The sequence below is a fragment of the Tripterygium wilfordii genome, chromosome 21, assembly GCF_013401445.1.
Source record: "Tripterygium wilfordii isolate XIE 37 chromosome 21, ASM1340144v1, whole genome shotgun sequence".
NCBI classification, from domain to species: Eukaryota; Viridiplantae; Streptophyta; class Magnoliopsida; order Celastrales; family Celastraceae; genus Tripterygium; species Tripterygium wilfordii.
The window spans coordinates 11,952,007-11,964,305 of NC_052252.1; the positions used below are offsets into that span (position 1 = coordinate 11,952,007).

A 12,299-nucleotide genomic window follows, 5' to 3' on the forward strand; every position below is an offset into this window, starting at 1 on the left:
CAGACATGTAATATCACCTCAATATCATGTAACTAATAACAAATAGAATGTATTTATAGAACTTATCAAGTAATAACAACATAAGATACAATTATCCCAACAACCAACAATATTCACATTGTAAAAACTCAAACTTGAAACATCGATCTACATATATATTACCTTCAATCTCTACATATGAAAACTATACATACCAGTATATACATAAAGAAAGTAGATCTAAAACAGTGGTATTCACCTAGAATATTTACTGACACTCTGCATTGCTGATGTTCCTCTTCTATCTTTAGCTCAACTCTCAAACAATACTACAAAACCAATTCGAATAGCTATAAACATAAGTAAAAGGAGAAGCTTCAAAATTGGGTGGTTCAAGCTCAAATATTCGACTAAGCTCCACAAATGGTCTCGTCGTGTAAACTGAACTTATACTTCCTCCATTCGATCTAGATCGGTATCTTGCAAAGCCGGAGAGAGAACAACAATGAGAGAGAAAATGCTTAGGGTTTAGTTTGTCAATCCTGCTGAATAGCCTAATGAAAATAGTCTCAATTGTTCCCAATCCCATGTGGCAATCCACATCAACATGTCACCTAAGCTTTTTAGTTTATATAAACACTCTTAGCTCTCTCTCTTTCCTCTCTCTCTTCTCTTTCTCCCTCCTTTTCTCCCTCCCACTCTCACAACATAACACTACCACTCAACGAAGCTCATTTGTCTGACCACTGATCGAAGCTGTCAGCTCATCAAACGGAAGCGCCCGACGACCACGATCATTTTCCGACTCTCCACACCACCCATCGCCGCTCTTATCGTCAAAAAAAGACACTTAAATGAGAAGGTCATCGCGGCATAAATCGAATCAATCTGGCCACCTCGGGCGACATCTCCGACAACTGACCACATTTTTGGACTCCACACGTCGGGACGTACCTTACTCACCCATTACCATATTGCTGTCAGAATCCGACAACCCAGTGCAACATACATTGTAAGAAGACAATGTAATCCGTCGATCCATGCATCTAGCCACCTCCAACAATGTCTCCGACCACCTGTAGCTACAGCAACTCTGTAATTTGTTTTCTCACTTATTTTTTTTTTCATATTTTGGAAATTACACTGTATTGAAAACAATGTAATAATGTGTTTGACACTCTTTTGAATGAATATGCTTTTGAGACAATTAATTTTATCTTGTTATTCATCACTGATTTCTAAACTATTTTTTCTCTAGCTTATATATGACAAACATTGAAAATTACATTGTTTTGATAATTTTGACAATTTACATTATTCTGAAAATTTGACAATTTACATTGTTATGGAAATTTGTCAATTTACATCGTATACTTGCCTATTTTGAAAATGACATTGTTTTGAAAACAATGTAAATGCTGGTTTGTGTGAAAAAAAAATATTATAACATGATTGTGTGAGAAAAAACAATGTAATCGTGAGTTTATATGACCAAAAAAAATGTGCATAAAGACATAAGATAAAAGATGAAAGTGGGGGAGAATATGGAGGGAGTATTTAATTTTCAAATTTTGAACAAAAGAGAAATGGAGTAATTTTAAATTTCAAATGTGTCCATCCATGTCAACATGCTTTTCATATCATCGAGTATATATCTATGTGGCACTTTATGTATACTGATGTATGTTTAGTCTAGGGATGTTTAACATTTTCGTGTGTCAAAACATCATTAAATATACCAAGTTGTATATACACCACATCCATCGCTTCTACATCCTAATTAAGTTAGATATAAGAAAACATCATGATGATTTAAATGTTGCTATTTTACTCTTTATACATTTTGACAATTACTTTAAATCTATTGCAAATGTCAAAACTGCCTTATTAATCAAATCAAACTTCTTGATGTGATTAAAATTTTAGAGAGTAGATGACTATGATGTCAACGTACACTTGTTTTTGTTTGGTAAAAGAATCAATCGAAACCAGTATTCACAAATATTCTACACTTTTGATAAGTCAACTGTAAACAGTAGACAAAGTTATGGTCCCAAAACTATGAAAAAATGTGTGGTTTTCAATTTCATTCCTGCTTACTATTTATTACTCGTGGGTTGTACCTTCTAAAAAGGTATAGATATCCAACTAGCAAAATAAATACGAGAATATTAAGTACGAAAATAGGTAGGTGGGGCCTGTAGATGATGACTTTGGGGCTTTATGGGCCACATGCCTACAGGTGAATAGGGATAGATAGGCCAGTTAACAGGATTCCAAATAGGTGGTAAACATTTAACAATGCACTTTTTTCTGTTGGGACCTACCCGTTTGGCGGACCAATGCATTATACAACTACTTACTTGGATTAAGTCCACGGTTGTTGAAGTAAAGGGCTCCACTAGGCCGACCTTTAGAAAAAAACTCTAGTCACACCCCAATGTTTATAAAACACATCCCTTATTAAGTGTAACCCATAAAATCTTACATTTTTATAAATAAACAGAAAATACCAAAAAACTTAGATATTTTAGAAGTGCATGAAGAACTCTTCCTGTAATACTCCTCTGCAGTTCTCCATCAACCTCGGCTACTCATTTGAACCTGTAGCAACTAGCAACCCCTCAAAGTATCCACCTTTTTCTAAGAACTTGTACATTCAAACCATCTTAGACCTCAAGGGGAAGAAGCAAAGAGCAATTTCATTCTAAACGCGCCTTCTATCTCTATCCTAAAAGTCATATCTCACAAACGAGCAAGAGCTCGCCGTCATGGTCACAACTCTGACTAACGTAATCTCCGACGCCAACTCCAACAGCGCCTTCAATTCCAGCTTATTCCCCCAATTCTAGTTACAATCTCCAACCCATAAGTTTTGCCTTCATTCCCAGCTTTGCCTCCAGCTTTGTCTTTATCCTCTGTTTTCAAGACATTGGGGGTGGGGTGTTATGAGCCAAGACCTTAAAAAACATAAGGTAAATGCAAAGTCAATGAGAGTCGGGGTGTGTTTAGTAAACGCAGGGGTGTGACTAAAGTTTTTTCGACTTGTAGTGTCTATAATAGGCACAGGGCCAAGGCTCGCGGCTTTTGGATCCCTTTTAAACTTCATCATATCATAAGAAAAGAATTGGGCCTTTTGAAGTAACACTCATTGGGCGTTGGGCTATAATTGGTTTCCATTGGGCTTCATCCACATTGCGAAATTTAAGAGGATAAATAAAAGAGTCGAGCCGAGCCGCACCTATTAAAAATTCCAGATTCAGGTTGTTCGATTCCCATAGATATATCGGGCCAACATGGCTTTGCCTTCTCAGGGATCATCCATCTTAACATTGCTCTTGCAGTAACACACTAAACTGCAAAGTTACTACAAAATGTTATCCTTAAAAAAACGCGTTATAGATGGTTAGGAACTAAAATTATTTATATATATTAACAGAGTCGGGTTGGGCTCTAAAACTTGAGCCATTTGTGGATCTTTCAGAACATTGTCTCGTGATAGGCCAACTTTGTTATTATGCAAATATTAGATGTAATAGAGCGTCATTGCCTTGGAGTCGCAGGCAGGCGGGCATGCGATCCATTCAGTGGCGTACCTGAGTTTACGGGGGCCCTGGGCAAACTTTAAAAAAGGGGCCCCTTAATTTTTTTTCGTTATTATCATATCGTTCTTAAAAGTTTAATTCTAAAAAAAATAACTTAAATATGACTCTTCTAGCATTTTGATATGCAAAATCCTGAATTACTTTAATATAATCAACTTTTTTCATCAAATCACTTTCAATATACAACAAAGCTAACTCATTTAACTTTTCTTACGACATGGTGGACCGAATATATGATTTTATCAACTTTAACTTTGAAAAACTTCTCTCTACGAATGCTACTGTTATTGGAAACAATATTTTATATGCAATCCATACATTTAGAAAACCATCACCCATTGTTTGCAAATGATTTAGTATTTAAATAGGCTTTTTTATTTCTTTAGGTAAAATGTTACACAAAACTTTTGATTCTAAAGTTAAATCTCTTCCATCAGTATCATAAAAAGGGTCACACTTTAAAAAGTCTTTTGATTTTTGAAGAGGCTTTTGATTTTTTTTTTCCTTAGTTTCTTTATGGGCTGATCTAACTTTTAAGAGTCTAAAACCTTAAGTGGTCTTTCTTATTTTCTAATTGGGTTGGGCCCCTCACTTTTATTAGTTTGTTTTAACTCTCAATTCTTTTTGAGCTTTATAAGTGATATTTATGGGCTTTAAAGTAGGTTGAGATTAGTTTTAAAATAAACTATCCTATAACTAAAATTTTTTAAATTTGGGGCCCTAAAAAATTGGGGCCCTGGGCGGCGGCCCAGCTCGCCCAGGCCCAGGGCCGCCCCTGGATCCATTGATTGGTAGCTTTGCATGAAAATGCATGTGAGACATTATAAGAACAAACAAAAATATATTATTATTGTTGATTTGGTCACAACAATTACCGGACTCTGCCGGAGATCTTATAGTCTTGTCATCTTATTATTGTTGCATTAACTAATAACTATTCCATTAATCATATATTATAAAATCTTATTAATAATCAAAATTGTTACTGACGAATTTTACAAGATCCAGCATAATGACAAATGCAATGCAGGAATATTGGGGTTGGCGTCAATGGATGGTGGTAGGAAGAAGGCCGACTTGTAGGGCCCACTAATGATTGAATTTGGGGTTGCCAAGTGGCAAAACGGGTCCTACTCAAGGCAAAAGATTTGGGGTTCGGTTTGACTTGGCATGCAAATACAAAGGCCTAAATTAAACTAATAATAAAATCTCAATAATTTTTTAAAATAATACTAAAAAACAATATAAATTAAACTAAACCAAACAACTCCTGCATCCCAACAAACCTAACCCCACCCTCTCTTATATATCAACCTCAAACTTTCTCTCTCTCACACACATACCCAAGAAGTACTATTAGATCGAATTATTTACTTCTACAACGCAAAAAAGATCATCATCAGAAGAAGCAGCCAAGAGAAGGGGAATAGGGTGCAACCATGTTAAACCATTATTTGCTATGTCTCTCCATTGCTCTCTCCTTGCTATTTTTGCCATCAAATGCTCAAACATGTGCCAAATATTCCTTCCCTAGCAACATAAAATACACTTCTTGCAATGATCTTCCCTACCTGAACTCATTCCTCCATTGGACCTATGACAATTCAACTGGGAAGCTCCAGATTGCCTATAGACATGGAGGACTCACTTCCTCTGACTGGGTTGCTTGGGCTATAAACCCAACTTCAACTGGTATGCTTGGTGCACAAGCACTTGTTGCATACCAGAAGCTCGATGGAACCATGACTGCTTATCCAGCTCCTGTCGATACTTATCAGACTACACTTCAAGAAGGAAAGCTTAGCTTTCAAGTTTCGGAATTATCTGCAACTTTTGCCAATAATGAGATTATTATATATGCCACTTTGGTTCTACCAGGAAATACTACGACTGTTAATCAGGTTTGGCAAAATGGTCCACTTTCTCCTATTGGAGCTCCTGCTAGGCATTCAGTTACTGGGGACAATATTCAGTCGTCAGGAACCCTGAATCTTCTCTCAGGAGAGGAAACTTCCGGTGGGAATTCAAAAGAGAAGAAGAAAAATGTGAGTAATTCAATCAAATCTTCGCATATAAGTTGTTCACTTCATTTCTGCATGTTCTGTTTGTGGACTCTGTTTTTGCTGCTCATACAATGTGCAATCCGAATTCTAACAGCATTTAGAATTGAAAATTTTCCAGATTCATGGAGTACTTAACACAGTAGGTTGGGGTATAATGATGCCACTTGGTGCCTTGATTGCAAGATACCTGAAGGTCTTCAAATCTGCAGACCCGGCATGGTTTTATCTTCATCTTGGTTGCCAAACATCAGCCTACATTATCGGTACTGCCGGATGGGCAACCGGTCTCAAACTCGGCAGTGAATCTCCTGGTGTTGAACAAACTCCTCACAGAACAATTGGGATCCTCCTATTCTGCCTTGGAACACTTCAGGTACTCTCAATTCTCATCCCTCAATCTCATTTGCACATTTTTCAACAGTTGTGTTTTGACTAAGTAGACTTTTTGGTTTGTCCTTTTCATTTAGGTGTTTGCTTTGCTTCTAAGGCCAAAGCCAGAACACAAGTACAGATTCTACTGGAATATCTACCACCACACAGTTGGTTACTTAGTCATCCTCCTCAGTGTCATCAACATATTCAAAGGATTTGATATATTACAGCCCGACAATAAATGGAAGAATGGTTACATTGTTTTCATAGTGCTTTTGGCCATAAAAGCTGTGTTTTTGGAAGCTTTCACATGGTATATAGTCATGAAGAAGAAGAGGTCAGAGAGTGATGGAAAGATGACACACAATGCAACAAATGGGGCTAGTATGTTTGGTGGTAGGCACCAGCAGGTGGAGATGGGTTGATTTGATCAATGAGGATATTGAGGGTCAATAGGGTGTTGAATATAGTCAGATGATCATTTGTCTGATTGGTATTTGTTATGTATTTGTTTAATTATCACACTAATTACTTTGTTGACAGAAACAATGTAGACTAATTAAACCGGCTTTATAAATCGCTTATTTCTGTTTGGAAGATACAAAGCCAGCATTGTCTGGGCCTTAATGGCAGAGAAGTAACTACCAACAAAGGAAAACAAACAGAGACCTTAATTTTGTCACAAGTAAAATTAATTATTAATTATAGATTACTCTTCTTATAAATCCAACTTTTCCTATATTTGTTGAATATTTTCAAAATAGGAAGTTTTTTTTTCCCCAAGAATTTCAGTTTTGAGTAAAGGGAGGAGTAGAGTGTAGATAAGGATGTAAGATACAATGAACACTGACAGAGAACGCAATGGGTTGTGACCCATCCAGATGGACATGACCCTTCTTCATAATTGGTCATAACCCATCCAAAGGGGTGTGAGTTGTGACTCTTTAGAATTGACATGAATCGTATTCACAATGGGTCGTGTCACATCAAAATGGATGCACCATTGACTATATATAATTCATGGGTTTGCCAACCAACACACAGAATTGACAAGAATTCTAGCCCTCTCTCAAGTATTCAATCTCTTTATCTACACTTCTCTTTAAAGGCATCATGAAAATTTTATGTTCCGTACAAGCATTAAAATTTCGATTCACATCATTGTTTTTTCAAGTTTTTAAGATTTCACTTTCGATACTACAAGCGCAAGTGAAGTTATCGAAAATGAAATGAAGATTCGTTGTATCCTAAAGGAAATTAGTTGATAATCCATTGTACTGTCGGGGGGAGGAGGGCTAATTTACTCTTTAGTAGAGCAACATTGTAATGTGCATTGAATCTTCATCTCCACTAAATTTATTTTCCACCGATATTATCCCCATTTTCTCCAACAATCTTAAGGGTAATTACGATGGATTTGACGACATAAAGGAGATCGACAATTAAGTCAAATTGGAGCAACTCAATAACACGAACTTCAAATGTTGGCAGAAAAAGATGCACCTATTGTTTGCAACTTTGAAAGTGGTGTACTTCTTGTTGTCTACACCGAAAGCTTGTTGAATCAAATGCACTTGAGGGAGAATCTTTACATGTAGCATAAAATAGATAGCTTGTTGAATCAAATGCACTCGAGGGAGAATCTTTACATGTAGCTTAAAATAGATATGGAAGAATGATGAGTTAATATGCCGTGGACATATTCTCAATTCCATGTTCGATCAACACCATGCTACTGCAAAGGAGATAAACAAAAATACATCATCGAGGAATTTTATGAGATCCAAAAGATTTTACAACATTTAAATTTAAATAATATAAATATGGGTGAGACCATCATGTTGACCTTTATTATAGACAAGCTTCCTTCTAGGAAAAATGTTAAGCATACCTTAAACATAAGAAATAAATATTTCTCTCAAAGATTTGATTAATCATATTCAAATTGAGGAGGAATATAGGAAGCAAGAAGATGGTATTCGAAACTTGGATGAAAAGTCCAAGGTCCTCTTAGTAGAAGAAATCGTTCTATCCAAGCCCTCAAAAGGAAATAAGAAGAGAATCAATCATCCTACCAAAAAGCAAAGGTAAAAACAAGAAAAAGAAAGGCGCCTCCTATTGTTGCAGCAAGCCAAGGCATTTTAAGCGAGATTATCGGTCCCATAAGAAGACCTTCCTTCCTTTCGAGATCAAAGTAGAAGAACCCTTATGCGTTTTCAAGCTGTATCTCAAAAGATGCATAAATTCCATGACAACCACAGCATCTTTATTGATAACAGCATTAACTAGCCCCAAAAACAGGGGAAAACATCAATAGGAAGTACAAAAAGGAAAGCTAACAGAAATTTAGATCATCGAGCATATTGGCTGTAGCTTCGTTTGAACTCAACTGCAAATCATTTTGGCACCAAGTATAGCCTGGTTAAATGATATAAAGAGCGGGTAACTTGTAATATTTTTTCCTGAGTTAATTTGGGGGCCTTTCACGCTGATTGCTGCAGAGCTTCAATAAATGCATCCTTCAAGAGAGGGTTTGAAGCTGCAACTCTCTGGGACGAGATGTCAAAATCAGCACCAGACCTGACGCAGAACAATATCACCAAGATGTTAATGCTTGCGAAATTGATCGAATGAGATCTATGCATGTCTGCAACAACAGGATGGCACTAACGCTCTCCGCAACAGGATGGGACTAATGTATGTCTGCAACAGGAGAAACGTTAGTAAATGCATGCATGAGTTTACAGTCTTCCCTTACGGATCAAAAACAAGTCCTCCTGCTTCTTTGACGATCACAACACCACCAGCCACATCCCTGAACACACGACAGCAGAGCAGCTATGTTTGAATCTTCACTAATATCTATCAACAAAAATGAAGATAACTAAGAAAGAAAAAGACATACCAAGGACCCCCAAATCCAGTTTCGTAAAATAAATCAAGCCTTCCACATGCAACTCCACAAAGATTCAATGCACAGGAGCCAGACATACGAAGGGATCTCACCTGGTAACATGAGAAACCGAGATGAGTTTCACAGAAGCAAAGAGACTTTACCAAAGCTTAAAAGCTTCCATCACAAGGGTTAGTATAACTATAACCTTGAAAAGCAAGCTCTCAATTCTGTTGGTCAAGGAATCCAAGGTTAACTTATCACGTTTGGTACCAGCCTGCAATTCCAGTAGGCTAAAATTTGTCACTTTTCAACTCAGAAAACAGGTCAATTTACCATGCCACTTTTAGCAAATGATGAGGTATAAGGTGATTATTAGCAATTGGAGAAAATGAAATTTGAAAACTCTTTCCTGGAGAACCTCTGCCTTCCTCATAAGCACAAGGTTGCTTGTCAAGGCTTTCTGAATACAAAGAAACTAAGAAGTATGACTACAAACCTAATCTTTATGGATCCCATCTCATTTCCCTCTTCTAGAACACATTAATAATTATGCTTCTAGCATAACATGTCAAATTCAACCAAGAATAATGGCCAACAGCAAATGAGCAGATAAAGAAAATGCAGAAATGAAAAAGATTCTATCAAAGGCTCATATACCTCTGTAGCAAGAAGAGACTTCACAAGTTCATTTTGAGATGATACTGCAAAATGGTGAAACATTACCATGCAGTTGCTAGACATTTATAAGAGGTGCTAAATGGACAAAAAAAAAAAAAAAAAAGGAAAAGAAAAAGGAAAGAGATCAGAAACAAAGATGAGATCACCTTTTATTGGAGAACCATTCAGGAAAGCACCTTTTCCAAGAATGCCAGTGAAAAGCTACACATTAAATGCAAAAGTTAAGCTTTGTTTTGAGAGAAATCACTTGCTGAAAGACAATTTTGGAGACAACAAATATCAATCGCCCAACAATTATTGACAACCAGTAGAACTATTTCAAAATTTCCAAATGGATAGTCCTAACATATGAAGCTAATAGAAAGCAGTGAAGGTACTTTGTTACACCACATAAAACAATTAGGCATTCTATAAACCAATCTGATCAGATTTATAGCATATTTTGTAACAATTTACAGTTATGCATTATTGTTGACAAAAAACACTACCTAATGTGCAACGCGTCAACAGTGCTTGCGAGGTACGTAAAGGGCAAGTGTATGCAGTATATTCACATTGGCAGAGAGGATATTTTAGTGGATTGAATCTAGTGACAGACAAATAGGTAGCAATGAAACAACTTTATTACAGCACCAAGGTGCACCCTTATTTTAGGTCATTCAAGAATACGATAAGTATATGTGAAACATCTTACCTCTTCCATTATTGGATTGTAAACAACACCCACTGTGGGCACCTTCTTGATTGCAAGACCAATGGAGACGCAAACAAAGGGGAACCTATAAGTAATCGTTAAATTGTACGAACAACAATAACAAAGATGGTTTCATTTCACAAATTAGATAATGAATAAGAGTCACCCATGCACAAAGTTAGTTGTTCCATCAAGTGGATCAACGATCCAGGTAGGTTCATCAGTCAGCTCAGTCACCCCAAAAGCAGCAGTAGTTTCCTCCCCAATGAACTAAGATTAACACAAGAAGGAAGTTCAAGATAAAAACTTAAAAAGAATCAGTACTTTCAAGGAGGCAACCTAAATTTCACTCAGCACAGGAAGGAACAGAGAGGGCATAGGAGTCAACCTTGTGTGAGGGGAAATGCTGCTTGAGATGATTAAATATGAGATCCTCACAAGCCTTGTCAGTTTCTGTTACCAAATCCACCTGCAATTGAGAATTATGATAAACACACATAAAAGGTGATTCAGCAAGAACTAAACTTACAAAACAATATATATGAAAAGGAAAATAACCAAAAAAGTACACGAGAAGATGCTGAAGACTATCCTCTCAAACATTCATATCTTCACTTAATCAAAGAACATCTACATCATTAGCCATAATGCGTATCATAGATAATGATTGCCCCTCTGATTTCGTGGAGATTTTGCATATAAATGAACCTTAGATGACCATAAACTCTCGAATGATGATCTCAATTACATTGACCTATACCTCTTCCAAAGTACAAATTCTGATTTTTACCTTTGATAACCCAACTGAGAAAGCAAATTGGCATCTTGTATCCCATGTTTATAATTTATAACTTATAATCCCACATAGTCTATAGCTCTTGAGCCCTCTACTCGCCAAGTGCTCCACAAATTTTAATCTATTAACTTCAGTTCCAGAGATTCCTTCAGTAATTATTATTTTAAGAAAGCCCATTAACTCCTCTGCAATGTTTCACAGCATTGTAAAACAAGTTTCACCTCACTCTACAGTATACATTCAGATTGCCATGGGAACTAAAACCATAAAATCATTCTGAAAGACTTCTATACAGAGAGAGGAGGTACCTCGCCTTTGTGCTCAACATGTTTGGTCTGATAAAAGCCTTTACGAATTACCTAGTAATCAAACAACAGAAGATTAAGAACTAAGAAGATCAGGCAATGGAAATAATCAAAATAAAATTAGATAAGAAAGAAAGAACAGACCTCGCCGGCTCTCTTCGCGGCATCAACTGCCACGTCCAGGAACGCAGACAACGAGTCTGCAACCCAAACATAATTAAGCAAATGACAATCAAATCCGACGTAGAAAATACGAATTAAGTAAGGAAAAAAAAACGAGAGATTAGCTGGGTACATACCATTGTGCGCCATGTCACCAAAGATAGCTTCTTTCCACGAAAAAGAGTGAGAGGAGACGAGACGAGGAGCGGAGGAGATGGCTGGTGATGTTCGCGATAACGAGAAGAATTTGTGGGTCTCAGGGGGTTCTCACCTAGCAAACACGAAGAAGCAATTAATTACTCATTAATAGTTTCATACAGACCCCCATATATATATATATATATATATATATTGATTTGATGGGATTCGTACCTCTATTATTTCCGAATTAATCCTTTAAGGATTTTTTACCAGCCCCTTCATTGATTTATTCCCTTTATAACAACATCTTTCAGCAGTATAAATTCTTTGATTCTGTGGCCACATAGTAAAGTTTAAAGAATAATACACACACACACATATATATATATTATAGGGAAAACTTGTTAACGAAAATCAGCCTATTTGATTTGAATTTCTTATTTTTCAACATAACTTGAGTAAATTTGGCTTCATAAATAACGAACTTAGAATTTTGGATCAATTTTATTAAAATAAAATAAGATGGACATAAACTAGTTTAAAATCTGTGTCTTGGACATTTATTTTCGAGTTGGGAAAAATAAAAAATGCCTATATGTCCAGGAGGA

The 12,299-nt window shown here is 36.5% G+C and overlaps 2 protein-coding genes across 2 annotated transcripts; one reads left to right on the plus strand and one right to left on the minus strand.

Annotated features, from left to right (window-relative positions):
* Positions 1 to 4,884: 4,884 nt before the first annotated feature.
* Positions 4,885 to 6,596, plus strand: LOC119990011 (cytochrome b561 and DOMON domain-containing protein At5g47530-like). Its single transcript, XM_038835818.1, has 3 exons — positions 4,885 to 5,629; positions 5,766 to 6,020; positions 6,115 to 6,596. Exons 1-3 carry the CDS (start codon positions 5,024 to 5,026, stop codon positions 6,442 to 6,444), a joined length of 1,191 nt encoding a protein of 396 aa, XP_038691746.1. The 5' UTR covers positions 4,885 to 5,023; the 3' UTR covers positions 6,445 to 6,596.
* Positions 6,597 to 8,337: 1,741 nt separating this feature from the next.
* LOC119988414 (inositol-phosphate phosphatase-like) lies at positions 8,338 to 11,844 on the minus strand. The gene is made up of 12 exons (XM_038833444.1): positions 11,688 to 11,844; positions 11,533 to 11,588; positions 11,392 to 11,442; positions 10,676 to 10,756; positions 10,454 to 10,557; positions 10,288 to 10,372; positions 9,740 to 9,794; positions 9,573 to 9,616; positions 9,121 to 9,189; positions 8,925 to 9,025; positions 8,778 to 8,834; positions 8,338 to 8,599 (listed from the first exon to the last, which is right to left on the minus strand). Exons 1-12 carry the CDS (start codon positions 11,698 to 11,700, stop codon positions 8,503 to 8,505), a joined length of 813 nt encoding a protein of 270 aa, XP_038689372.1. The 5' UTR covers positions 11,701 to 11,844; the 3' UTR covers positions 8,338 to 8,502.
* Between the last annotated feature and the right edge of the window lie 455 nt (positions 11,845 to 12,299).